Consider the following 27,149-nt stretch of genomic DNA (forward strand, 5'->3'; position numbering starts at 1 on the left):
CGTTAGACTCCTTGGTCCGTGTTACAAAATGGGTTGCCGACAACGCCACAGACCCCTGGCGCCTTTTACGTGGGCCGCGGCACAACGCGGTTGGGGCGCACTGAGGACAGTTCGCCACGGTCGACAGTCGCACTGGGGGCAGGGAGCCCCGTCATGGTGCTGTAAAGCTGCAGCTGCGAGCCACCTTCGCCCCGAGCCTTTCCAAGCCGACCTAGAGCCGGTCGCGGTACACCGCCTCGTATGCGGGACTCTCCAGCCTGCCGTGTGTCGCTCACACCCTCCAACTGGCTGTTAACGAGGGTCTTTTGGCACAGAGAAGTACTCGTATCAGTACTCTGTATCGGCGAGTACCCAAATGTAAGTACTTGTACTTGTACTTGTACTTAGTTTGAAAGAAAATGGTATCGGTGCATCCCTACATGCAGCAAAGAGCCGTGGGTTGGATTTGAATCCTGGTCCAGGACTATACACTGCAGCGAGGTGAGAAGGTAAACCACCGAAGGCCTCAGTGCTTGGACATTCTTACAGTCTGTTCTCCCTCTTGTGACGGCCATCACACTGAAGACACCCCTCAGTCTGTGAGAGAAACTGTAGAAACAGACTGTCGGGACATGTGTGAGGGTGAGAAAGATGTATGAATGCATTTGAAGAAGTGCAACAGTGAAACAGAATGCACACACACATCTAGCGGCAGCCTGTCTTTAGGCAGGTGTTAAACAATTTCCCAAAGAGATCTTCTTCATGTCTTCACAGCTTCATTCACACCTGACTAAATGTCCTTCATCTTCCAACTCTGGAGGTGCAGACAGATGTGTGTGTATGTGTGTTCACAGTTTCTGTCTAATCTCATAGGATGTATCTTGAATGTGAAAGCAGTGATAATACTGTGCTCTACTATTTTTCTTGGTAGAGAAATCGTATTTTCTCGTGCCCCCTCCACAGGGAGGTCAGAGCTCAGCGGAATACTTCGGAACACTAGAATGTTCATTACGCGTCGGCGAGGCCTAACTTTCGCCTCAGCGAGGTGTAAATTGCGTCTCAGGGAGGCAGAAAATTGCGCCTCCATAAGGCATGAATTGCACCTCAGTGAGCCTAAAAAAGCGCCATTGCGAAGTGACAATAGCACCTCTGCAAGGTTACAATAATGCCTAATCGAGGCTTCACTGAACCCCTTGGCGAGGACACGATTGTAGCTGCCGAGGGGTTCATCGTAGTCTCATCGAGGCGCAGAGAAAGACCTGCCCCATGTGGGACTCAAACCCTGGTTACCAGCGTCAAAGACAAGGATTAAAAGAGTGAAATTAGTCTCAAAATGATCAATGTGTAAGCATCATCTGTGCGTAATTTTGGGTACTCACAAATACGTAGGTATCCATGGATATCTGTGAGACGAGACAGCACAAAGACTCTGGGGAAGAAATCAAGTTAGTAACATGTACAAATGGGACATTAATTCACCCAGATGGAGAGAGAGAGAGAGAGAAGGAGAGAGGAGCTCAGTGTGTCATAGGAAGTCCCCCGGCAGTCTAGGCCTATAGCAGCAGAACTAGGGGCTGGTCCAAGGCAGCCTGAGCCAGCCTTGGAACAGCCCTAACTATAAGCGTTATCAAAGAGGAACGTCTTCAGCCTACTCCTAAATGTGGAAAGGGTATCTGCCTCCTGGACTGAAACTGGGAGCTGGTTCCAGAGAAGAGGAGCTTGATAGCTGAAGGCTCTGGCTCCCATTCTACTTTTGGAGACTCTAGGAACCTCAAGTAAACCTGCTGCATTCTGGGAGCACATTGCTCTAGTGGGGTGAGCTCTTTAAGATATGATGGGGCCTGACCGTTTAGGGCTTTGTAGGAGAGGAGGACAATTTTAAATTCTATTCTGGATTTTACAGTGAGCAAGTACAGAGAAGTGGGTGGGACTAAGATGCGAGGAGAGGGGTTGAGGAAAGGATTCAAGGATGTACAAAACTGGGAGATGAGAAAGACCCCTGGCTTTGCTGTGAACGTAGCTTACTGGATGAAAGTTGGAAAATAAAAACGTGATTTTTACGTTATCTATTTTTGAATTTCTAAATGGCTATGGTCTCATATTTCACAATTGCATTCATCAGTTGTGCTTAAAACAACGAGTGAATAAGATCATGTATTTGAACGATCACTGACCCGCATGGGGCAGTTCTTCCTTTGTGCCTTGGCGAGGCTATGATGAACCCCTCGATAGGTTACAATTGTAGCCTCAACAAGGCCACGATTGTAACCTTGCTGAGGCGCTACTGTCTCCTCGCCATGACGCTATTGCAAGCTCAATAATGCGCAATTGATGGTTTGTGGAGGCAAGCCGACACACTATTTACGCCTTAGGTGCCATTAAGGCCTTGTGAGGCATTTTTGTAATGTGCTTGTTGGATGGCCATGACATTTAGTATCAATATTAATGATTCTCACAACATGACATTTACAGTAGATATAGATACACAAGTATAAACTGAAGTCATTTCAACATCGCAGTATTCTTGAAACAGAAGATGAAAAGTCCACATTTTCTCACCGATATGTTATGAAATGGAAGATGAGAGAGATACGGGGAAAAAAAGGGAGACAGCAAGAAATGAATAAAAGATAGTGTAATAGTGTGGGGTAACAGGGGTTTCTCTCTGCAGTATGTTAATGTGTCATGAGCTACATATTCTGTCAGGATAACAGGATTACTGATGTATGACAGGCAACATATCCCCACTCTCTCTCTCTCTCTCTCTCTCTCTCTCTCTCTCTGAAGGAGGATGCTAGTATTGTAGTATTTAGATAAATACATGTTTGAGTAACTTCCTCCTTCCTGTGATGTGGTTTCTCTCTTAGCCCTTCCTTAGTTCTTTCTGTCGTAATCTTGTCTTTATCTAAAAGTTTTACCAGATCCAACCAGTTTTACCAGATCCAACTGACTTTTGTGCAGTCGACACAACAGGATATAACATAGACTGTTATCGTAGAGTCATCTGTGCTGCCCGATCCAGGGTGGAAACAGATATCCTGCCCCCCCGCTGTCTGTAGAGAAGTGTTTGCCAACCAGCTGCCTTCATGCACAAGGCTGCCAACTCTCGGCCCTCCCTCCACTGGACTTTTATTGTGACAATTTTATAGGAAATGAAATAAGTTTATGACAGAATTAGCAGTGCATTGTCTATGGCGATTATTCAATAAAAACAAGCCTACTCAGTTCCTTTAAGCCCAACCATGATGTTTTTCCTACTCCTAACTAATGCCGGGATCAGACTACACAATATTTTTGTCTTTGACGATGGTCACCATATCAGATCTAACGATCACAGCGCCATAAACTCTTGCAGTGTCTTGGTCGGGTGACTGGCAAGACTACACGTATGACCACGACCAATCACAGCACGTCGTATTCCAAGATCATGCGCGAGTTCAGACGTCATCGGGGAGGCGGTTGAAGCAACTGTCAATCATGGCGACAGAAGCGTTGTGTGTGATGCTGGCGGTCTTGTGTTGCGAAAAGGAAATTGAAAGAAAGAAAAAATGGTTGTGGATGTGCTCCCGGCTGGCACAGAAATGACGGTATGGGCTGTCGGCAGCAAACTCGGCATCCCTCCTCCTTTTCGCCATGTTTGTTTATTACCAAGTGACCTGACTGCGACTGCGCGCTGGAGAGAGCACCTGATTGGTCAACGCAAAGGAACACGTCGTTGGAGATGTCACACTAGGCGTGTCAAGACGATAAATTCTGACAGGCTAGACCTTTCCTTGCGGTGTTGTGGGGCGTCCCAGACGTGGCGTCGGTTGTCGTGTACTATGACACACTACACGAGATAAGAGGATTGATTTTCACACACAACACTCATTTATCGTTCCCTATCCCCTACGACGGCCTCGCCGGGCTATAATCGGGCTGATATCGTGTAGTCTGAACCGGGCTTAAGTGGTTTTGTTGCCCCCTGCTGGTACTGCACCTTCATACATGCGTTAAATATCAACGGTATCCTCTGGTGGACAGTTGGGCTATATATCGGTTTGCCAGAACAGTCAACCGAGGGGAAACACACCCTCTCACAACACACGTCCATTTTGTCACGCAGAGAAAAACAAATTAATAACTGATAACTTGGGCTGCTCTGGATTATTAGAATAAACCGCTGACAAAGCTGAAACTTGTGTGGAGATAATATTACAGCAGCATAAACAATATGATTGAGGATATTTAAACCTGCAACAAGCTCAGCTGCTGGTAAAAACTGAAAAATCATAAACATACAGAACTTACTGCGTGCTGTTTTATTCAACATGTTATTAAAGCTTATTTCACCATGTACTGAAACCAGTGGCACCCTAGAAGGTAGGAAATCATTCTAGAAACTTCTGGCATGCTTTATAAAAAATGGCTGCAATCTTTTTGCAGTTTACATCATCTTCACAGCAACATGCAAACATATTTCATGTCATTCTCAGCCATTTCTGCTCAACGAGGCCTGATTAGTTCTGCTGGAAAGCAGTGTGCAGTCCTTCCCTCTCAGTTGCTGTCTAATTATATTCACGCATTAATGCCTAACAGAGTTGGCTGCACCAGGGCCCTGCAGTGAGAAGGTCTTACAGTTGGAGGGCTGATATTACAACCTCTGTCTTCTCCCACCTGTCTGCACTGGCTGCTCAGTTCAGTTCTGAGCCATCTCACTGATTAAACCCTCTGGATTCTTCTACAAAAAAACACTGAATAAGCTTTGTTTAGCCCACATATCTGTTTTTATCCCCGATGTGTTATCAGCTTTCACTTTTTACTTTCTAAAAACACGTTTTCGACCACATGTTTGCATTAGACCCATAGGATTAAAACAGAATAATTATTTCATATTATTAATTAGCCATATGATAAATGACTTTTGTTAGTGCGGCAACATCATTACATCCATCAATCAATCCAGGGGGCATCCTTACTAGATGCCCGAACCACCTCAGCTGGCTCCTTTCAACGTGAAGGAATAGCGTCTCTACTCTGAGTCCCTCATGGATGACTGAGCTTCTCACCCTATCTCTAAGGGAGACGCCAGCCACCCTCCTGAGAAAACCCATTTCGACCACTTGTACCCGCGATCTAGTTCTTTCGGTCAGCCCTCATGACCATAGGTGAGAGTAGGAACGAAGACTGACCAGTAGATCGAGAGCTTTGCCTTCCGGCTCAGCTCTCTGGTGCGGTATAGCGAATGCAATACCGCCCCCTGCTGCTCCGATTCTCCGGACAATCTCACGTTCCATAGTCCCCTCACTCGCGAACAAGACCCCGAGGTACTTGAACTCCTTCACTTGGGGTAAGGACTCATTCCCGGAGTAGGCAATCCATCGGTTTCCTGCTGAGAACCATGGCCTCTGATTTAGAGGTACTGATCCTCATCCCGGCCGCTTCACACTCAGCTGCGAACCGATCCAGTGAGTGCTGGAGGTCACAGACCGATGATGCCAACAGGACCACATCATCTGCAAAAAGCAGCGACGAGATCCTCAGCACACCGAACTGCAAACCGACCCTCCCCCGACTACACCTCAATATCCTGTCCATACATCATTACATTTTGAAATAAAAAGTTTCAAAATGGAGAAATATTAATATGTGCAGCATCAAACAAACCTAGAACCACTTCAGTCGTTATAAGAGATAAGATAAGATAAGATATTCCTTTATTAGTCCCGCAGTGGGGAAATTTGTATAAAAGTAGATGTGGACTACATAAAGTCAGAATGCCACCAGACCAAATCTCACGGTCACAGGTAGTGTTGGGCCATACAGTATGTTAACCACCGTCAGCCCAACAGGTAGGGTTGGACCATACAGTACGTTAACCACCATCAGCCCAACAGGTAGGGTTGGGCCATACAGTACATTAACCACCGTCAGCCCAACAGGTAGGGTTGGGCCATACAGTACGTTAACCACCGTCAGCCCAATAGGTAGGGTTGGGCCATACAGTACGTTAACCACCGTCAGCCCAATAGGTAGGGTTGGGCCATACAGTACGTTAACCACCGTCAGCCCAATAGGTAGGGTTGGGCCATACAGTATGTTGACCACTGTCAGCCCAACAAGCAGCAGCTACAGATATATTCACACAAGGTTCTTGTTGACAAATCAACCAGGACTGAAATTTTAAGGACTGAGGATATGTTTGTTGATTACATTTATGGATAAAGTAGTGCTGATATGCACACACACACACATACACACACACACATCCGTCAAAGTACTGGTGAGTCAGCAGGAATTGTAACTAACTAATGATGAGAGCAGAGATCTTTGCCACCATTGGCTAAAAGCCCCAGTTGTTTATCATGAATCTTAATTAGGATCTTTTCTACTCCTTTCCTCCCCCCTCCCTGCTCCCCCCTTCCTTATCTTCACAGCTCCTTCTTCTTCCCTCCTTCTTCTTCCTTCCTACTAATGTTTCTCCGGCTGTAAAGGAAACTACTAAATTGCTCTGCAGCTCTGGTGAAGATGAGGTGGCTGTGAGAGGAAGGCCCCCATCAGATCAATGGCCTTTGGCCTCCCTGCACATTTATCACACACACACACACACGCACACACACACACACACACACACACACACACACACACTCACACACACACTCACACATACATACATATTTTTAACTTTGTAACACACACATACACATCCTGATAAAGGAAAGAAAATACCAACTTTCCAATCTCTTTACACACACACACACACACACACACACAGAACTTTGCCATGATTAATTAAGCCGTGTGGAATAGCAGAGCTCCATAAAGACATCATCAGGAATCTGAATCCATTCACCTCTCTTCTTCTGCATTTAATTGGCCCTAACAGTTCATCACACACACACACACACACACACACACACACACACACACACACACACACACACACACACACTTAAAAGAAATGGGAAATCTTTATGTTGATCTTCGTCTAGAACTGTTAGTGCTCTGTATTGCTTGTATAAAAGCATAATGAAACAGTTTCTGTCGTTGTGTGTGTGTGCGTGTGTGTGTTCAGAGTGGTTGTGGCTGGTTGGAGACGTTCTCCACGTTCTCCTGGGTTCTGGCCTCTTCAGCACACAGAGAGAGAGAAAAGGGAGTGGGGAACCGGTGGGACTAGATGTCGACTGTTTTGTCTTTTCATGTCATGGATTTTCAGTAAGATTAAGATGGACGAAGCTTCCTCAGACTGTACACATGTTACAGTAAAGCAGCACAGGACACTACGTGCATGTGTTACAGGATTAATTAGGCTGAATGTTGCTATGAAGTGGCCTGACTTTGGTCTCTTCTTCATGGTCATGTTCAGTATTAAGACACAATGGTCCTCAGTATTCTGTTCATGTCAGTCTTCAACTGTCAGATAGACACCAGTATGAGTTAACGTCACAGCAACACATACTATACATACTAGTAGTGGAAGCATTATTACGAGTGAACACTCCATCATCAACTATAGGCTGCTTTATTCTCTCCTCTTCACATTGATTTCTTTTTTTTTCCTTTTTGACACACTGACTGATCATTCCCCTCCTCCGCTCCTCCTCTTCCCTCCACATCCTTCTTTCCTCGACTCATCCATCAATGCTAGGAACCCACAATTATGCTAACAGTAGCTTGTTATGACAGCAGCGAGTGTGCTGTATTGGCCACTTATTGACTAAATGAATAATCTCGCTTTTCTTAAAGGGATCGTGCACAATCGGTCACCACAGTCCTGATCTCTCTGTTCATTATACCATCTGTTTCTGTTCTCTCTACTTCCTGCCTCTCCAATTCACATACAAACAGCTGTAATGGCACATATTAAACAAATACACACCCACGTTATTACTTATAGCAAAATATAAAACTAATCATTGAAATGAGGGATTATTGAGATGAATAATGTTCACTTTCTTGCCCTGACATTTAAAAGGGACTGTTTGTAAGAAACAGAAATGTCTTGTTAACAGCGACACCTGTGGCCGTTAAGTCAACGAAAGTCAGCGTCCTGTTGCTCGCGCTTGTACTCGCTCTACATAGACATGAGTGAGCATCACTCAAAACAGTGAGGCGACACACGTCAGCTAAAAGCACAATATCACTCTATATTTCAGCTGCTTGGCAGTAATGTTGGCTGACCAGACGAAGGTCTCTCGCTTTTCCTGCTTCAGCCTCCCGACCGCGGCCGGAGGGAACAGGGGAGACACCGGAGTTTTGGTCGGAGACGATAACGTTTCTCTCTGCGGAGCCCCGTCACTTCACAAGACACGGGAAACCTCTGTTGGTCTGGAGGAGCTGCAGCAGTTATTTCTGCACAAACGTCCACTGTACATTCACTAGATATTCTCAGAGCTAAACTAACTCTTCTGCAGTGTGGAGTGTGCGCGCATGCACGTGAGAGTGGAGCGAGCTGAGCGAGAATGAGCGCGGTGTGTGAGTGAAGGCAAGCAGGCAGAGGAGCAGAGTACAGCAGAGACTCCGGTCCTGGAGACCAAAGCTACGGTCTCCCCCACGTCCTCCGACCGCGGCCAACAGACGGGCTTCACTAGATACAACTTTGCGGTTTTGGTGCTTCCGTGTAGTTTGTGTTGGAGTTTGAGTCTGAACAGCGTAGCCACACGCGAGCACTCATTTGACACTGACCTGCAATATACGTGTCAGAAGTTACAAACAGTCCCTTTAAATAAGATTATTTGGGTAATGCTCAACAGTTGTCCCTCTCTCCTGAAATGATTGGAGCTAGGCTATTTAAAAAAATTGAGAGAAGGCAGAGGTGGTGCATTAATAATTTAAATGAGGGAAAATGTTGAATGTCAGCACACATGGGACCGGAAAACCAGAGGATTCCCAACTTGGGGCGTTGGGTTAGGGTTAGGGTTAGTGCTTGTTGGTTGGTGAAATAGCTTTGGAAGCCTGATGACGGGGCTACATGAAAAGTTAAGGGATCAGCAAAGTCACAAGAATTCATTCTGAGGGACATGAATGTGTGTACCTGCTGCCGATCTCATGCTTGTCTCATGGTGGCGCTAAAGTCAGGGGATCGACAAGGTCAGCAGGATTCTGAACCGTTAATGTCTGCAGAAAAAAAAAGGTTGAACCAATTCATCTTGTAGATGGTGATATAGTTCAGTCTGGACCAAAGTGGTGGACCAACCGGCCAACAGACAGACAGACAGACAGACAGACAGACAGACAGACAGACAGACCCACATTGCTGTCCTAGAGCCGAGCCGCTAGCATTGCTAAAACCTATCAACTGTTCCGAGGTCCGGCTGCTCTCAGACACTCTGCTGGTCTCAGTCCGACCCTCTCCTCTGGGACTCGGCAGCCCAGCTGACTGGGAAAGAGGCTCTGCAGAGTCCCAGTATCCCCCAGGCTGTGTCTCTGGCACCCCCGTCCTCTCTCCGTCTCTCTGTCCGTCTCCCTGTCTGTCTCTCTCTCCGTCTCTTAGTCCGTCTCTCTCTCCGTCTCTCTGTCCGTCCCTCTGTCTGTTTCTGTGTCCGTCTCTCTGTCTGTCTCTGTGTGCGTCTCGCTGTCCTTCTCTCTCTCAGTCTCTCTGTCCGTCTCTTTGTCCATCTCTCTGTCTGTCTCTCTCTGTCTCTGTCCGTCTCTCTGTCCGTCTCTCTCTCCATCTCTCTGTCTATCTTTCCGTCCGTCTCTCTCTCCCCGTCTCTCTGTCTGTCTCTCTCTTCGCCTCTCTGTCCGACTCTCTGTCTATCTCTCTCTCTCCGTCTCTCTGTCTGTCTCTCTCTCCGTCTCTCTGTCCGTCTCTCTCTTTGTCTCTGCCGTAGGCCCGTTGTGGTTTTGATGGGCAGCAGATATTATGGAGTTTGGCAGCATTTAATTCCCAGTTGAAAGTGTTGACATGGGATGGAGGCAGAGAGAGGAGAGGAGAATACAAGACACTTCAATCACAGACTGACAGTTCCACCACTGTGGATTTGTATGTACGTTTCCTCAGTGTGTGTGTGTGTGTGTGTGTGTGCGCCTACATAAACAGTACCACTTACCATCACTTGCAGGTTTTCAAAGGGATGTTTTAAAGTTAGCATACGAGTTGTCCTCTTGCCACCATCTTTGTGAGGTGGGACCTCCACAGCTGCCCATGATATGCTGAGACACCTGTTCATGAAGGAAGCTTGCTTACTCTACTATACTCATCTATCTATCCGTCCATCTGTCCCTTGGGGCTAATACGAGTGTTTTGAATATACCGAGCACGTGGATGGAGAGTGGAGAACTGGAGATTGCTGCTGGAATGGTTTGAGAAATGTGTGTGGACCAGTGGAGGCTGGTCCATAGAGGTCCATGAACCAGTGGAGGCTGATCCATAAAGGCAGAGGAGGCTAGTCCATGGACCAGTGGAGGCTGGTCTATAGAGGCAGAGGAGGCTGGTCCATAGAGGCCGAGGATGCTGGTCCATAGAGGCCGAGGATGCTGGTCCATGAACCAGTGGAGGCTGGTCCATGGAGGCAGTGGAGGCTGGTCCATGGACCAGTGGAGGCTCATCCTCTATTTTTGAGAGGCAAGAGGGAGATCAAAATATAAGAAAGACTAATTGGTTGAAATGAAATGAAATTACCAAATCTCATTATCATTTATAAAATATTTTTGTCCCTCCTCGTAAAAATAAAACATTATTGAAATTCTGATTAAAATGCCTCAACAGCGTCACCAGCAGGGCAGGCAAGGAAGTGGTGGTTGGGATAAGGGAGGATGGGTTCCTTCCGTCCTCCCTTGAGGTGGGACCTCTTCTATCAATTCAATGAATTTCATATTTTTTCATGCCAATCTGTGATAAACCAAAACTCATCAAATGACGCTCCACATGGGAGGAGAACCTTCCTTAACTCGTTACCAATCAACAACCAGCAGAATACAACATTGACATTGCGTTGGTCCAATGATGATGTCCAAATGTCCTCTTCAGTCTCTACCACTCTATTATACGTGATGAACTGGCAGTATAGTGTCATAGAGCAGGGTATTGGGAAATTAATTATAACGTGCAAATTGTGAAATACTTTTAAACACAAAACAAAACAAATCCTTTTTTTATTTAGGCCTTTTTATTGAGCTGTAGCTGTAGCTACTAGTGTTAGCTAACGCAACAGTTAGCTCCTTGTAACAGCCCAATCTGTTGCCAATACCGGGATCCGGGAAATGAATCTTAAAGATAAGGACTTGTGATCCAGTCACGTATGCTGTGACTGTTTTCTCCTAAAGAATGGGTTGTCCTATCATAACATAAGCCTATAACGCCAAGGAGGTACTGTATACCGATACTGTACAATGTACTGGCTGCTTTGTTGTTGGTGCATCCTGGTCAAACAGCTCCAACATGTCCCAGTTTTAAGTAAGCTTGTTTGAAACCCTGGCCAGGCATGAATACAGTAAGAGGAGGGAAAAACAAGAGAATTATTAAGAGGCTGTAGAGAGACGGAGACTGAAGAAAAAGTCTTTTCCAGTCCAATGAGCTCTCGCTGGTGAGCAAGAGACACCCATGGGAGAGAAAGTGACAGACAGAGGTTGTGTATGTATGTGTGTGTGTGTGTGTGTGTGTGTGTGTGTGTGTGTGTGTGTGTGTGTGTGTGTGTGTGTGTGTGTGCGTGCGTGCGTGCGTGCGTGCGTGCGTGCGTGCGTGCGTGCGTGCGTGCGTGCGTGCGTGCGTGCGTGCGTGCGTGCGTGCGTGCGTGCGTGCGTGCGCGTGTGCGCAGGGGGTGAGACACCGTCCACTCGTCCACTACTCGGCTACACTAATAAGTGAACCACAGTGAATGTTGATTACTGTGTGTGTGTCTTGATGACCATAATGTATGTTGTGTTGAGGATAACAGTGTCCAGGACCAGTGACCAGGACCAGGGTGGTGGGTTAGGGTTAGGGTGCTGTTGTCTTATTTATTAGACCAGATCACTGGAAGTCCCACTGATCCACTCAAAGCCTTTGGTTTGTCTCTTCTCTCCATCATGATGATCATCATTCCATCAATCTATTATCAATCTATCAACCCCTATATCATCACATGTTCATCTGTTCTTGTTATTATTCCTATTATCCTCTTCTGTTCACTCTGGATCATGAAACTGAAAGAAGTCTTAACCTCCTCCCAATTCTCTCCTCTCCTTCTCATCCTTCTCCCCCTCTCCTCTCCTCTCCTCTCCTCTCCTCTCCTCCTCTCCTCCTCCCTCCTCTCCTCCTCCTCCTTCTCCTCTCCTTCTCCTCCTCTCCTCTCCCCTTCTCCTCTCCTCTCCTCCTCAGTCTCTATGGCAGACACATGCAGGCCAATCCAGAACCACCAAAGAAGAACAACGATAAGAGTAAGAAGATCAGCAGGAAGCCGCTGGCCGCTAAGAATAAATGAGGAGAAAACGGAGGATGGGAGGAGGATGGAGAAGACAGAGGATAGGAGGAGGAGGAGAGGAGATGACTGCTCTCTCAGACCGTCAAACTCACTGCATGTGCCTTTTTTTCTTCTTTCTCTTTTTTTTTTTTTTTTAAATAAAAACTAACTTTTTATATTACATTGAAATGTACACATTGTGTTTTAAAGATGTGGAGTTACATATTGTTTAGACTCTATTTCACTGTGTAGTATAGAGATCCTATAGGAGTAGAGATGCTTGGACATAGAGGTCATTAGAGGTCATTTAGAAGCAAAGTTAAGAATGTATTATAAAGTCATCCTTAGTCGCTTCATATGCAACATCAGGACATCAGTATCAAGAAGTCCTGCAAGGCGACACTGTTCAACTGCTATGATACCAAAGGGGAAACCATTAATATAGGCGAGTCCAGCTTTGGACAGAGTCCCACTGCTCTGTTGCTATTTAGTGATAATCCAGCGTGTGAAAGTATTCAACCCTCTAATGACTAACCCTGGATGTCCACTTGATGCCGCTCAGTGCCGACACATCTTCATTGCAGTTCAAATGTCCACTGGAAGCCATATTTCCGCTGATGCAGCTGCATTCACACGATTACTCTCGCTCTTCATTCTTCCGTATGCTTTTTGGTTCGCCACAACTTCTGCATACTTTCAGCTACAGAAACTATTGAAATATCAAAAGCTCTGTAAGGACATTTATTGTATTCAACTTTTTGTCTACCTTTTATGCTATGAGCTTCATTCAACATGTGAGTAAGTGAATGGGAGGAATCTTCAAAACCCACTCCACTTTGAAGTTCTCGTACTTCAGCAAACTTTCAGCTACAGACTTCATTTGAACTTTAAACGGGTCACAAGACTTTGAACAATTCAACTTGTATTATATATTATTATATGTTTTTGAAAGATCAGTTAAATGTATTTTCTGAGTTTATAATGGGTGTGTATAGTGCTGCCTAGAGTGCAACACGTGACCTGTGATGTCAACTCTTCTGCTTTTTAAAAAATCACAAGAATTTGAACTATTAATCCCGCGCTCAGCTTTGTGATATCTTTCAGCTATGCGGTGCAATTCAGCCCTCATACATTTCAGCTCTCAACTCTTCAGGGCAATACAGTTCATCTGTCTGATATCAATACAAATCATTTCTTCTTTCAGCCTTTCAGACATTCATTTTAACTTTTCCAGCTTTTCTAGCAATGTAGTTCAGCTCTTAGCTTCTTTAGGTAATGCTTAAGCTTCCAATTCTGCTAGTTTTCCATTTAAGCCTCCAGGTTTTCAACAGTGCAATGCAATGTATTTGAGATTTTTCAGGCCAATAATTTCAGATTTCTGCAATTCAGCACTTTATTTCAGCTTTCAGTATTCATGCACATTTTCGACATGAAACACATGTTCTAGTTTAGTTATTTATCATGTTTTACAAGCGTACTCAAAAGTGAGTTTTCTTTTGTCTCTGTCTGTCTACTCACTCTCTCTTGCCTTACGTTTTGCGGAATATAATGTGTATGTAAAGATAGAACAGCCAACAAAAGAGCAGCAAGTGAGATATTCCGGTGGACATAGCACACCAGCTAGAAAGACAGCATATTGTCTCCAGCTGGCGCGACTTAGCCGATGGAAGTCTTTTGAGTTATTGCTATTATCTGTAAGAGTGAGGAAACAGACTCAGTCACACCAGCAATTAACTGTGTTCATTCCACTGATCTGTGATCATTCTGAGACTCACTGTACCTTCAACTCAACATTCACTTTGTCAAGTTATTTTTCTAAGCTTCACCGATTGTCCATCACATTTCAATCTGTTGCATAACTGAAAGAATATAAACTATTCGTCGTGCTATTATATTTATCACAGGCCAAAATGTACTGAAAGTTAATCACGCTCGCTGTGTTGAACACTTCAAATAAAACAACGAAGAACAACGTCTTCTCTTGTGTCCTTCATTTCAGATAACAGTACAATGTGAGCTGTGTCTGTGCTACAGTCATGTTTGGGGTTTGCATAGAACTTCCTTAAGTACTCTACATTAGTGTTCTTCTTATTTTCACCTTGTTTGTACAATTCCATCAACTCAGAGACACCAAAGGACAACACTATGAGGCCTGGAAATATGAGCTCATAATCCTGACAAATGTCCAGCAACACTTGACGGATGCCCATCAACACGAGACGGATGTCCAGCAACCTGTGACGGATGTCCATCAACACGTGACGGATGTCCATCAACACGTGATGAAAGTCCAGCAACATGTGACGGATGTCCAGTAACATGCCAAATGTCCAACAACACTTGATGGATGTCCATCAACACGTGACGGAGGTCCATCAACACGTGACGAATGTCCATCAAGACGTGACTAATGTCCATCAAGACGTGACTAATGTCCAGCAACAAGTGACGGATGTCCATCATGACGTGACGGATGTCCAGTAACACGTGACGGATGTCCAGCAACACGTGACGGATGTACATCAACACGTGACGGATGCCCATCAACGCGTGACGGATGCCCATCAACACGTGACGGATGTCCAACAACACGTGACGGATGTCCATCAACACGTGACAGATGTCCAGCAACACATGTCAATTTCTGCTCATTACATACATACAGTCTTTTCAAAATAAACTTCTGTCTTCACAGGAAACAACTTCCTTTGGTTTAGGCAAGAAAGATACTTAGTTAGGTTTAGGAAAAGATCGGCTTGGTTAGGATAAGGTAACAAAACTACTTAATTAGGTTTAGGAAAAGATGGTGGAATGCTGGAAGAAACTTCACTGCTATTTATATTTCCTGGCTCACGATTATGTTAATGACACACAAATTGATTTTAAACAGCTGCCTGGGGAGATTATGCTTCATTGTTCTGACTATTTTGTTTATTGTTTACAATGTTTGGGTTATTATGAGAATTTAAACATAATTAGATGTGATGCATCAAATACTGATATTATGGTAAAGAATTAAAAGATGAAGATGACCTAAACATGCATTTTGCAGCTTTAATGAAGATGATATTGAGAGTTCCACACCGATGGATAAGTTATGTTTTACTTTGCTTAATAAGCTTTTTTTGGAGATGAGGCATGAGGCTGGTTATTTCAGTTTTTAGTGGGAAGAATATTCAGGAAAATTGTGCAGATGCAGAGGGCAGGGTTTTCAAGAGTTTCCTGAAGGAAAAGAACATTAGATCCATTTATCTGTGAGAGAACGCAATAAACTGACTCATCCTCTGTTCCCTTTCAGTTGTTCTATCAGAGTCTGTTAGAAAAGCAAAGCTTATAGGGCTGAAAACAGCACCATGAAATGCCAAATGGTCAGCTTTGAGAAACTAAAGAAGAGTCAGAGCGTCTAACCGTAGTCACTGCTGCACTCCTCCGTCCCTGCTGGTGGATGTTGTTCCTGTTTTGTTCTCACTTCATCTCAATTCATCTCACACCTTTCCAAGGACACAATGAGTCCCAGGCTAACTAAAGCCCATTGATTTTCACAAGGTGATTTATAGGTGGCGTGTGTGTTAGGGCAGGCTTGATTGTCTAAGGGGGGGATGCACAGTGCCACTTTAATGAGGGTGGTGACACGGGGCAGAGAAGCAAGCAGCCCCCCCACACCGCAGGGTGAGCCGCTAATATACAGCTGCTGCTTTACTTAATCACCAAAGACCGTCTATCTGTCTTTAAACACATATCCTGAGATTTAGCTTTTACATTTTTTTCATATATTTTCCGATGAAGTTTTGGGGGAAATTTTTATTTAAATTTTCCCTAATTGGCTGGTTAATGCACTGGTATCATAAATATCACTTGATAATAGAAAAGATATTTTGTTTGGGGATTTTATTTTATTTTATTACTACTTGGGTCTTTTCCTACAGTTTTATTATGGTGCTGAGATCTATAGGAACATGGTCACATCACTCCAACAAAGTGACGAAGGCCTGTTCTGTAATAAAACAGAACTAGAAGTGGACTCTAGTTCTACTACATTTCTGAGATTTCTGCTAGATATGGAATGAAACTCTGAGAATATGGAATGAAATCCTGAATATATGGAATGAAATGTGAGAATATGGAATGAAACTCTGAGAATATGGAATGAAATCCTTAATATATGGAATGAAATGTGAGAATATGGAATGAAACTCTGAGAATATGGAATGAAATCCTTAATATATGGAATGAAATGTGAGAATATGGAATGAAATCCTGAATATATGGAATGAAATGTGAGAATATGGAATGAAATCCTGAATATTTTGAATGAAATCCTGAATATTTTGAATGAAATCCTGAATATATGGAATGAAACTCTGAGAATATGGAATGAAATCTGCCATCTTGTGTTTTAGGTCATTATCGGTACAGATCTTGGTGCTGCTAGACGTGTGTGTCACTATGAGCGATTTCATTACATATATTCAGGATTTCATTCCATATTCTCACATTTCACATTATAGATATAATAATTTCCTGAACGGCATGCCACACTAAACATCATGCAATAACATATAGATATATATAATAAGCCCTGGGAGCACCTCGGTGTTTGACTGGGCCTCATTCACCAACCATCCTTCAGAAGAAATATCTTCTCAAAAACATGATGCAGTTTTCAGGAAGATGCTGACATTCACCACAGTTTTCTTATTTGGAATTTGTTCTTAGGTAAGAACAGAATCTATGAATACTCAAGAGCACACTTACACACATCTCAGTGCTTATTTAAATGCTTATTGTGTTTTTTTCAATTCTACAGTTGGTTTCTAATTCTAATAATATTTTTTGTCATTTTTAATAATTATTTTACAAAGCATCATGGTCTTTTAAAATAAATAAACACTACACTAACACTTCAACACTGAACAAGTAATAGCACCCCTTGCATCTATTTATTTTATATCCAGCTATTAAATATGACAGCTCATCTGGTGTTTACTTCTTTTTGTAGGTTTTGAGTAGTAGTAGTAGTAGTAGTAATAACTCATTTTGGTTCTTATTGATAATTTTCCAAAAACAATAAGGCATTAAATTATAGGAAAAAAAATAATACTGTCTGAAAAGCTTACCAAAATAAAAGCTACCAAATAATACCCAAACCCTTTCACTAACATTTCATACAAAATAATAATCCTACCTCAGTATTATCTGTGTTTACCACCTTATTTTTATACATTTTCCTTAATTTGCAAAGTGAACTACACATTTTTAATTCCGTGTTTTAAACATACCTATTCCCCTAAATTCATACCAGCTCTCTCTAAAAACAAGCTCATTTATCATAACTTTTACTTGATTATTGATTTGCCAAATACCAAATATTATAAACTTTGGTCCGGTGCTCCACCCTCTTTACACTTTCCTTTGGCCTTGACTTCATTCTCTCTTTTCAATCTGTGTGTGTGTGTGTGTGTGTGTGTGTGTGTGTGTGTGTGTGTGTGTGTGTGCACGGCCCTGCAGTCTCGTTTACCTGCTAATTAGGATCAACTGGCTCACGCCTTCAGCTTACGAGGAAATGGGATTCATCGTTATAAGCACACAGGTACGAACAATTCTGCGGTTTGAGAACATGTCGTGAATCTGACGTAGACTTTTCTAAGGACCATTCTTAAGAACAAATTTAAGAAAAAACTTAGGAAGATATTGGTGAATGAGGTCCATTCTTCTCAGCATGGCTTTAAACCTTCTCAATATAACTGACATAAAAGAAATAATTATTATAAATAAAACAGTAAGAATCCAACTGGCCACTGCTTTCAAACCCACAAACCAAAGTAGTATCACTGAGCCACCACGCTACCCTCAATATTCTCAAGTGCTTATTTGATATTTACTTTTTAATTGAATGCTTATTTCTTATATGGTAAAGTACAGCATGGACCGATGCCACATACCGCTGCATTTATAGCTTGTCCCTACATGGGCCTTGAGAAAAATACAGAAAAGAAAAAAACACAAGAGCAGCACTGATCTTCTAGTTGTGACCCTTGTCAGTATTGGATTGTTGCTGTTGCCATGGGAAATGAAAGGCTACACAAGCAGAACAACACTTCTGAACTACGGAGCTGAAGTGATTTAGTGCTGCACTTTAAAAAGTTGTGGGACTCACATGAGACAGTTTAAAAAAAAAAAGAATGATCAAAATGTGTGCAGCAGAGGTAAAGATGTCCAGCCCTTTAGTTTCTGCTATGGGGAGATCCAAAAACTACTGGTTCCTACATTTCCCATAATGCATATATTTTCATTAGACCCTCCCTGCCTGGTGAATACCCACATCTCATCAAATTCCCCTCCAGTTTCCAGTTTGCAGAATTATATATTTTTCAATTTGTTAAAGGTACAATTGATAATATGGATTTCATTCAATATATTCAGGATTTCATTCCATATTCTCAAATTTCACATTATATACAGTATATGAGAATTTCCTAAACGCCATGCCATAATATATATATATATATATATATATATATATACACACTCGCCGGCCACTTTATTAAGTACACCTTGCTAGTACTGGGTGGTCTTCTGCTGCTATAGCCCATCTGCTTCAAGGTTGGACGTGTTGTGCGTTCAGAGATGGTATTCTGCATAGCTTGGTTGTAACGAGTGGTTATTTGAGTTACTGTTGCCTTTCTATCATCTCCAACCACTCTGCCCATTCTCCTCTGTCCTCTGACATCAACAAGGCATTTCCGTCCACACAACTGCCGCTCACTGGATATTTTCTCTTTTTGTGACCATTCTCTGTAAACCCTAGAGATGGTTGTGCGTGAAAATCCCAGTAGATCAGCAGTTTTTGAAATACTCAGACCAGCCCGTCTGGCACCAACAACCATGCCATGTTCAAAGTCACTTAAATCCCCTTTCTTCCCCATTCTGATGCTCGGTTTGAACTTCAGCAAGTCGTCTTCACCACGTCTAGATGCCTAAATGCATTGAGTTGCTGCCATGTGATTGGCTGATTAGCTATTTGTGTTAACAAGCAATTGAACAGGTGTGCCTAATAAAGTGGCCGGTGAGTGTATATTCTGCTGTCTGATGGAGACGGCAGTGTCGGTGTGGCCAGGCAACCACCTTTTATATATGGATTTATCCGTTTTTTCCACATTAACTGGCAACTTCATCGCTGACGACAGAGACACTACGTGATACCAACGTTATACTATTAGCTCACAAGCAATTTTAAAAATGGGAGCTGTGTGATATATTTCACAGAGATGAACAAAACATAAATTTTGGACCCATTGAAATTGTTTAAATGATTATAGACAATCATATTTTTGTTAGGATAAGCCACAGGATGTAGTATTTTTATAAATTGTTCGCCTACATCGGATTTGCCGCTGCAACTCAGAAATTTCCCCTCTGGGATTAATAAAGTACCCACCTACCTACCTACCTACATAAACCTGTTATCAATAACACCTTTAACTTATATTGTGATTTCATCATTCTCATTTTCAGAGTTATTTGACTTCACAATGTGACACCTTTATTTCATAAATCAACATTCCTCAGAGTTGTTGTCACCATTACCTGCCTCACCACTTTTCAGCCAATCACGCGCCACTCGCCTCTTAGCAGGCTCAGTAACTAACAGCTAGGTCCTGTTAGTAAAAGCAACCAAATAGAAAGACACAAAATTCCTAATTAATTAGCTACCAACTGCTCTTTGTCATGACATGAAAAGTAGATATTATGAAATACATGTCACTGGAAAAAATGCTGACATAAAATAAAAGCACACTTTTCAAAAAAAGCATATTTAAAAAAAAAAAAAGACTTCACCGTAACTGCTGCAATGAAAATAAGAATCTCCCTTTAGAGAACAGTGGTCACATCCTCCCCCCAACATATGAATTATGGAATCCTCGTTCTTGTTGTTTACCACATCTGGGTGTTCTTCAATGTAACAGCTGGAGGACAATCTGAGTTTCCTTTTGAAAACTGGTCTGTAGTTGATTCGTCGCTAAACTGTATCGCTGTGAGTGACCAGGGGTCTCATTTATAACCATAGCATACGCACAAAACGGGACCTGAAATGTGCGTACGCCACTTCCCACGCAACAGTTGTGATCTATAAAAACAAACTTGACAAGAGAATGTGGGCAGCTGTACGGAAACTTTGACCCACGCGTACGCACATTATGGAGACAGAAGACTGGCGACCCAGATGGTGATTTGAAGCCAGATTGTAGACATTAAATGTGAGACACGTTTAGTTTCACTTCATATCACACGTTACTGATCGATCCACTTTATCATAAACATTTATTTAAACCAGCAGTGTCATTTGTGCGAGTGAGCCATAACTATTCCATAAGAACCTTCCAATTATAAAAGATATAACCCAACTCAAATCTCTAATCAAATCCCGCTCAGTATTTCATCAGCGCTGTCTCACCATCACATTCCCTCCGCCCCCAGAGCGCAGAGGGCCAGACTGATACACATGATATCCAGGGTGGGGGGTACCACCAATTGACATGATCAATTTGGCAAGGTGTGAAGCAATCAGTGTGATTGCTGAAAAACGTATAAATACCGCGGTGACACTCGTGCAAAATGTTGTAAAATGGATGCGCTGGCACTGCTAGAAGACTACCTGAATGGGAGGATTAGGAGGGAACGAGTGTTTAGGGACCATGAAGATTTCCTGGCCCGTGATGATGATTCCCTAGAGCAGTGCTTTTGGATCTATGTGCTGAACTGGGTCCAGCATTGGACCGACCAACTGGACGGAACCGCGCCATCCCGGTACACATACAGGTAGCGACCACTCTCGGATTTCTGGCAACTGGATGTTACCAGCAGGACTTAGCCGACAGGTAATTTGTTTGATATGATTATCAATATATAATGTTTTACCTTTTTGCCTAAAGCCCCTTTTGGTAATAATACAGTTCGGGTAATTTATATACTTAGTTTTGGGATATCACAGCCGTCCCTGAGTGCCGTACTGCCTGCCGTCTTATTATTAATACGACTTGTCGATACTTCAGGTTTCCTTACACTGTGGGAGAACAGGACAATATTAAAAGGTAATTTGCAGCAATGTCCGATTTCCCAAATGTAGTCGGCGCAATTGGCTTCACTCATATTTCTATAAGGGAACCACATGACAACGACTATGTGTACGTTAATCAGAAGAACGTGCTTTCAATTAATGTCCAAGTGATATGTGACCCCAGCAGATGTGGTAGGACGATGGCCTGGCACAACACATTTCCTGATGCATAGCAGTGTAGGGAACAGACTACAGGCAGGCGCTGTGTGTGATGGCTGGCTTATTGGTAAGTACCGAAATTCTAGTCATTCAAGCAAGATGTGTAGGAAGTTCGCTACAATGATAACAGGGAGTAAGGACCTGTGAGGATGTCATGCACCATTTGTAAGAAAGACAACAAGTAAGGTTCACTTTTTAACATCTTTTAATGATGTTGCAATTTCAGACAGCACGACTCTTATTTCTTTCAGCCTGTCAGGCTCATAGGTCAACTCATCAGAGCAAGACCTTCAGGTGAGGAAGGCACTTGCATAGAGAGCCCTGAATGGCATGGCCTGTTTATGGAACTCCAACCTCCCCCGACACATCAAGCTAAGCTTCTTCTACGCGACTGTAGAGTCTGTTTTCCTATATGTCTGTGAAGGCTGTACCCTGAAGCCCACCCTACAGAAGTCTCTGGATGGGTGCTGCACCAGAATGCTGCATGTGGTACTAAATATCAACCAGAACGAGCATGTTACCAACAAGCATCTGTATGAGGGACTACCAAGGCTAACTGAGAAAGTGGCAGCCAGGAGAATGAGACTTGCCGGTCACTGCCAAAGACAGCAAGAACTCCACGCAAGCATGCTGGTGCTGTGGGAGCCAATGCACGGGCATCGATCACGGGGACGTCCCACACCAACATACATGGACGTACTGAGGAGAGATGCAGGAGTGGAGAGTGCTGGCAAGCTAGCCAGATGTATGGAGGACCGAGATAGCTGGAAGCTCCGCTGGAAAGCCTGTCTGAGGACGACCCAATGATCGTCAGCAATTACACTGATTGCGCTGATTGTGTCCCTTTATGTCTGCAGGACAGCGTCGGTCAGGACGCGGCCACTTCCAGGCGTGCCATGCGCAGAGGATGCACTGGTGCTGGGGACAGTTGGACGCTCTGCAGCTGCAGCCCCCTCACCGGGAACCTCCTCGCCAGGAACCTCCTCACAGGGAACCTCCTCGCCGGGAACCTCCTCGTCGGGAACCTCCTCACTGGGAACCTCCTCACAGGGAACCTCCTCGCCGGGAACCTCCTCACAGGGAACCTCCTCGCCGGGAACCTCCTCGCTGGGAACCTCCTTGCCGGGAACCTCGTCATCACCAACAGCTCCCGACTCTGGGAGGACTAAAACACACCACACATTAGCCCACTGTGCTTTTTCACATGTCTGAATTGTTTACACATCAATGTAATAAAAGATTTAACCGTGCTTTACCTGGTTCATCTGTGGTCTCAGTCATGTCTGTGTCTCCCTCCTTCTCCGACACAATGCCCCACACACTTGCTTCCCCGAGTATGGAGGCCATTCGGGTTTCTAGTGGCGTGAGCTCTGGTGTTTCCCCCCCGCCAGTAGCAGACACGTTCTGATGGTTGTGTTTTTTTTTGCCTCCACCTTCAGATCGGACCACTTCTTTTTTATTTCAGAGACCTTCCTATCTGTCGCGCTCACGGAGTTAACCGCAGCAGCAACATGTTGCCACTTTGCCATTTTTTTGTATTTGTCACACCGCTGCTGTGGCAACCAAACAATATATTCTCTCTGACCACCCAGCCACAAGCACCTCAATTTCTGTCACAGAAGTTTCTCTTCTTAGTCTTCCTCTCAGCAGTTGCCATGATTCAACGTAAAGAAAGATAGGTATATATACTGGCAGTCAGAGTGTCTGTGAGATTGGGGTATGTATACTGGCAGTGAGCAATGAGGACCAGGTGAACAGAGTTGCCTTGATGAGGTGGGCGTGGCTGAAGATGAAGAGCGGGAAAACCAGGGTGAATGGGAAATTTCTGAATGGGAGCCGAGTGACTGGGCATCCAGAAATGAGCAATTGACCGGTAATGCAGAACTGTGTCACCCTTAGTCAGCTCAAAAGGTGTAGTCACTTAGATTTGTACATGTTGAAGGGCAATGTCGCAAAAGATTTGGATATATAAATTGCATATAAAGAGTGAAACACACATTTATTTAAAGGTCCCATGTTATAAAAAAGTGAGATTTTCATGTTTTTTTATTATAAAGCAGGCTTAAGTCCTATATTAATACTGTGAAAGTATCAAAATGCTCAATCCACAGGGAAATACACAGCCCGTATTCAGAATCTGTGCGTTTGAAACAAGCTGTCAGGATTTTTGTCCATTTGTGATGTCACAAATATACAATATTTAGACATCGCAGTGTATGTGAATGTCTTCAGCTGACAGGAAGTACATATGGACCCAAGCTGTTGCCTAGTAATGCAATTCCATCGAAATACGCTAAAACGGAGCGTTTAAGACAGAGGTAAATACAGGCATATTCAGGCCGACAGTATGAGGAAAATAAAGTTTTTTTTTAACATTGCAGCATGTAAACATGTTCTAGTAGAAACACAAAATACAAGTATGAACCTGAAAATGAGCACGATATGGGACCTTTAAGTCAACATTATCCCCTGTATTGTAAAAAAAACCCACTTAGAGTTTAAATATGAGCATAACAGCAGACATTTTCAGACAGTCTCTACTGGAAAGCATTCATAGTCATGGCCGTTCCCACTGAGGTGATCGAGGTCCGGAACTTGGTATTTTTTGTTGTATATGATAAAAGTTGTTAAATAATTGCCTTAAAAAATAGCTTTACTTTGGTGCAGCAAAGATATTGTACAATACAAAGATCACCGACTTGCTCCTGTGATCAGCGTCATTGCTCGTATGTGGGTGGTGAAGTGGAAGATGTTGTTGTTACTGCCACAGCCTGGCTCTCAGGGCCACGACACAGCTTGATAACATTTCAGTCAATACATTTATTTAACAAAAGAGAATAAAATAACAGAGTGTGACTATCAGTAGTATCAGTAGTGTAAGGTGTGCATGGGGGGGGGGTGTAAATGGTATGTGTTGTAAACACAGCAGGGTCTTTGATTATGTCAGTCAGGAAAACCGTACAGGTGTGATTCAGGTAACTAGAGAAGGTTACTAGTGGACTGCTTATAGTTCAGTGATATTCATCTATTCATCTATGTTTACCCCTAAACACTGCGATGGCCCGACGGCAGGACCGGCCGCTTATTCTGTCTGTCAGAGGTTTTACCAGGCTCAGTTGCAGGGCCCTGTTCTTGATAATGTTCAAGCCCTTATACACTGTCACATTTTATTTTAATTAAAGGGACTGTTTGTAACTTCTTACACGTATAAATCATTGCGGGTCGGTGTCCCATGCGCGCTCGCGTGTGGCTACGCTGTTCAGACCAGACTCCAACACAAACTACTAGGAAGCACCAAAACCGCAAAACCGTCTTGCAAAACAGTGTTGGCCGCGGACTGAGGACGCGGGGGAGACCGTAGCTTTGGTCTCCAAGACCGGAGTCTCTGCTGTACTCTGCTCCTCTGCCTGCTTGCCTTCACTCACACACCGCGCTCATTTTCGCTCTTTCGCTCCACTCTCACGTGCATGCGCGCACACTACACACTGCAGAAGAGTTAGTTTAGCTCTGAGAATATCTAGTGAATGTACAGTGGACGTTTGTGCAGAAATAACTGCTGCAGCTCCTCCAGACCAACAGAGGTTTCCCGTGTCTTGTGAAGTGACGGGGCTCCGCAGAGAGAAACGTTATCGTCACCAAAACTCCGGTGTCTCCCCTGTTCCCTCCGGCCGCGGTCGGGAGGCTGAGGCATGAAAAGCCAACACTAGGATCAGCATTGATTCATGGAGAGACCTTCGTCTGGTCAGCTAACATTACTACCAAGCAGGTGAAATATAGAGTGATATTGTGGTTTTAGCTGACGTGTGTCGCCTCACTGTTTTGAGCGATGCTCGTTCATGTCTATGTAGAGCGAGCACAAGCGCGGGCAACAGGACGCTGACCTTCGTTGACTTAACGGCCACAGGTGTCGCTGTTAACGAGCAATTTCTGATTCTTACAAATAGTCCCTTTAATTAATTAATTAATTATTATTTTTCATTTTTTATTTATGACTAAAACAACTTGACTGCACCTCAAATTACTCTTCAGGTTCCCAGCTTTCAGATGATGTACACCACTTCTCTGTGACATGTAAAAGTCACTTTTTATCTACACTATAGAGGACAATAACAAGGTAAAAGGATAACATTTAGAATTTTTTAAGATTTATACTGACTTTGGGACGGTTGAAATTATTTTCGGGACGGGGGGTGAAGCCTTAGCCTGTATGTATTCTTTTTCCACCCAACAGTTTATCAGGAATCAATAAAGAATCGGATCGATAAGCAGAATCAATAATGAAACCGATATCAATAAAATCTTAGCAATTCCCATCCGTAGTAGCATGTATACAAAGAACAAGACTCGGTCAAAACTGAGGATATGTCTGGACTGTATCTGGTCAGTATGTGAATTTGTGGCTAAATTGTTACACAAATAGTCAGAGGTCATGTCTATCATGTTTTGAGAACAGTTTCTTTTCCACTTATATTTTAATGTTTGATTGAAAGACAACTTATAATGAAGCAAATGACAATCAGTAATAGTAAATGGTAACATTTACTAGTCATTATATTATACATTTTATACAAGGTTAAAAGGTATTAGCATGACATACAGTCTGCAAGGTTAAAAGTATTTCAGTTTTTTATTAAAGCATGTGTATCAAAAACATTCATCATATAAGTGGTGTTTAACAATATATACATATGTCACGAAAGTTTATCAGCGTTGAGTTTCTCCCGCTGTCATCACTGACGTTGTTGCTGCCGTATTTATTTTTAGATGGAGTGTTAATGGAGCAGCATTATAGCCTGGCACTGATCGATCCAAACTCCATTCAGAAAACAAGCATTTTAAAAGTTGTTTGCTTGTCGTCTTGCGGAGAGACCTGACAAAGCATGAATTCAGATTTTTTACTAATCAACATCATTATGTAGTTATTTCGGTACACTTTTTATTTGTTTACAACAACGTCGCTGCTGTATTTACGCCTATATGACGTTATGTTGAGTGTTGATCGAGTAGCTACAATGTTAGCATAGCCTGGCATTGATTGATCCGAACTCCGTTCAGAAAACAAACATTTTAAAAGTTGTTTGCTTGTTGACAGACTTGAGACAGCATCATTTTGATCCGTTTATTGTATTATTATTATTATTATTATTATTTTGGGTTCATCCCGCAGTAGCGACCTGTGGCTTACGAGATACAGTCTGGAGGGAAGCGAGGCAAAAATTTGCTTTGCGCTTGGTGTGAATGCACGGTAAAACAATATGAAGCAGAACATAACGAAACTTAAACGAACATTTAAACAATAGCACATGTGCCACAACATGTGATGATACATTGAACCACTGCCACGCTCCCCAGAAAACGTAAACACAGAACTGTTCTCTGCCTTTTCATTTTGAAAGAGCTACGGCCAATGAGGAAACTCCAACAGTCGGCCGACCAATCCTGTAACTTCATCACTCAGTCACTCACTTAGTGACAGACTTTTGCGTTTGTAGGACTGGCCCTCTGCGGTCCAGCCAAAATTATCTATGCGC

General features: G+C 43.4%; 2 protein-coding genes across 2 annotated transcripts in view; one reads left to right on the forward strand and one right to left on the reverse strand.

Annotated features, from left to right (window-relative positions):
* rsu1 (Ras suppressor protein 1) overlaps positions 1 to 14,313 on the forward strand; it is a 36,644-nt gene extending 22,331 nt beyond the window's left edge. The window contains exon 9 of the mRNA XM_037756956.1: positions 12,260 to 14,313. Coding sequence (XP_037612884.1) covers positions 12,260 to 12,362 — 103 coding nt within the window. The 3' untranslated portion in view covers positions 12,363 to 14,313. The remainder of the gene's footprint in view (positions 1 to 12,259) is intronic.
* A 7,087-nt stretch (positions 14,314 to 21,400) lies between these two features.
* On the reverse strand, positions 21,401 to 23,244 carry LOC119480701 (cytochrome c1-like). Its single transcript, XM_037757216.1, has 2 exons — positions 22,875 to 23,244; positions 21,401 to 22,783 (listed from the first exon to the last, which is right to left on the reverse strand). Exons 1-2 carry the CDS (start codon positions 22,963 to 22,965, stop codon positions 22,464 to 22,466), a joined length of 411 nt encoding a protein of 136 aa, XP_037613144.1. The 5' UTR covers positions 22,966 to 23,244; the 3' UTR covers positions 21,401 to 22,463.
* Positions 23,245 to 27,149: the final 3,905 nt, after the last annotated feature.

This window comes from Sebastes umbrosus, chromosome 21 (assembly GCF_015220745.1).
Source record: "Sebastes umbrosus isolate fSebUmb1 chromosome 21, fSebUmb1.pri, whole genome shotgun sequence".
In the NCBI taxonomy this organism is placed as follows: domain Eukaryota; kingdom Metazoa; phylum Chordata; class Actinopteri; order Perciformes; family Sebastidae; genus Sebastes; species Sebastes umbrosus.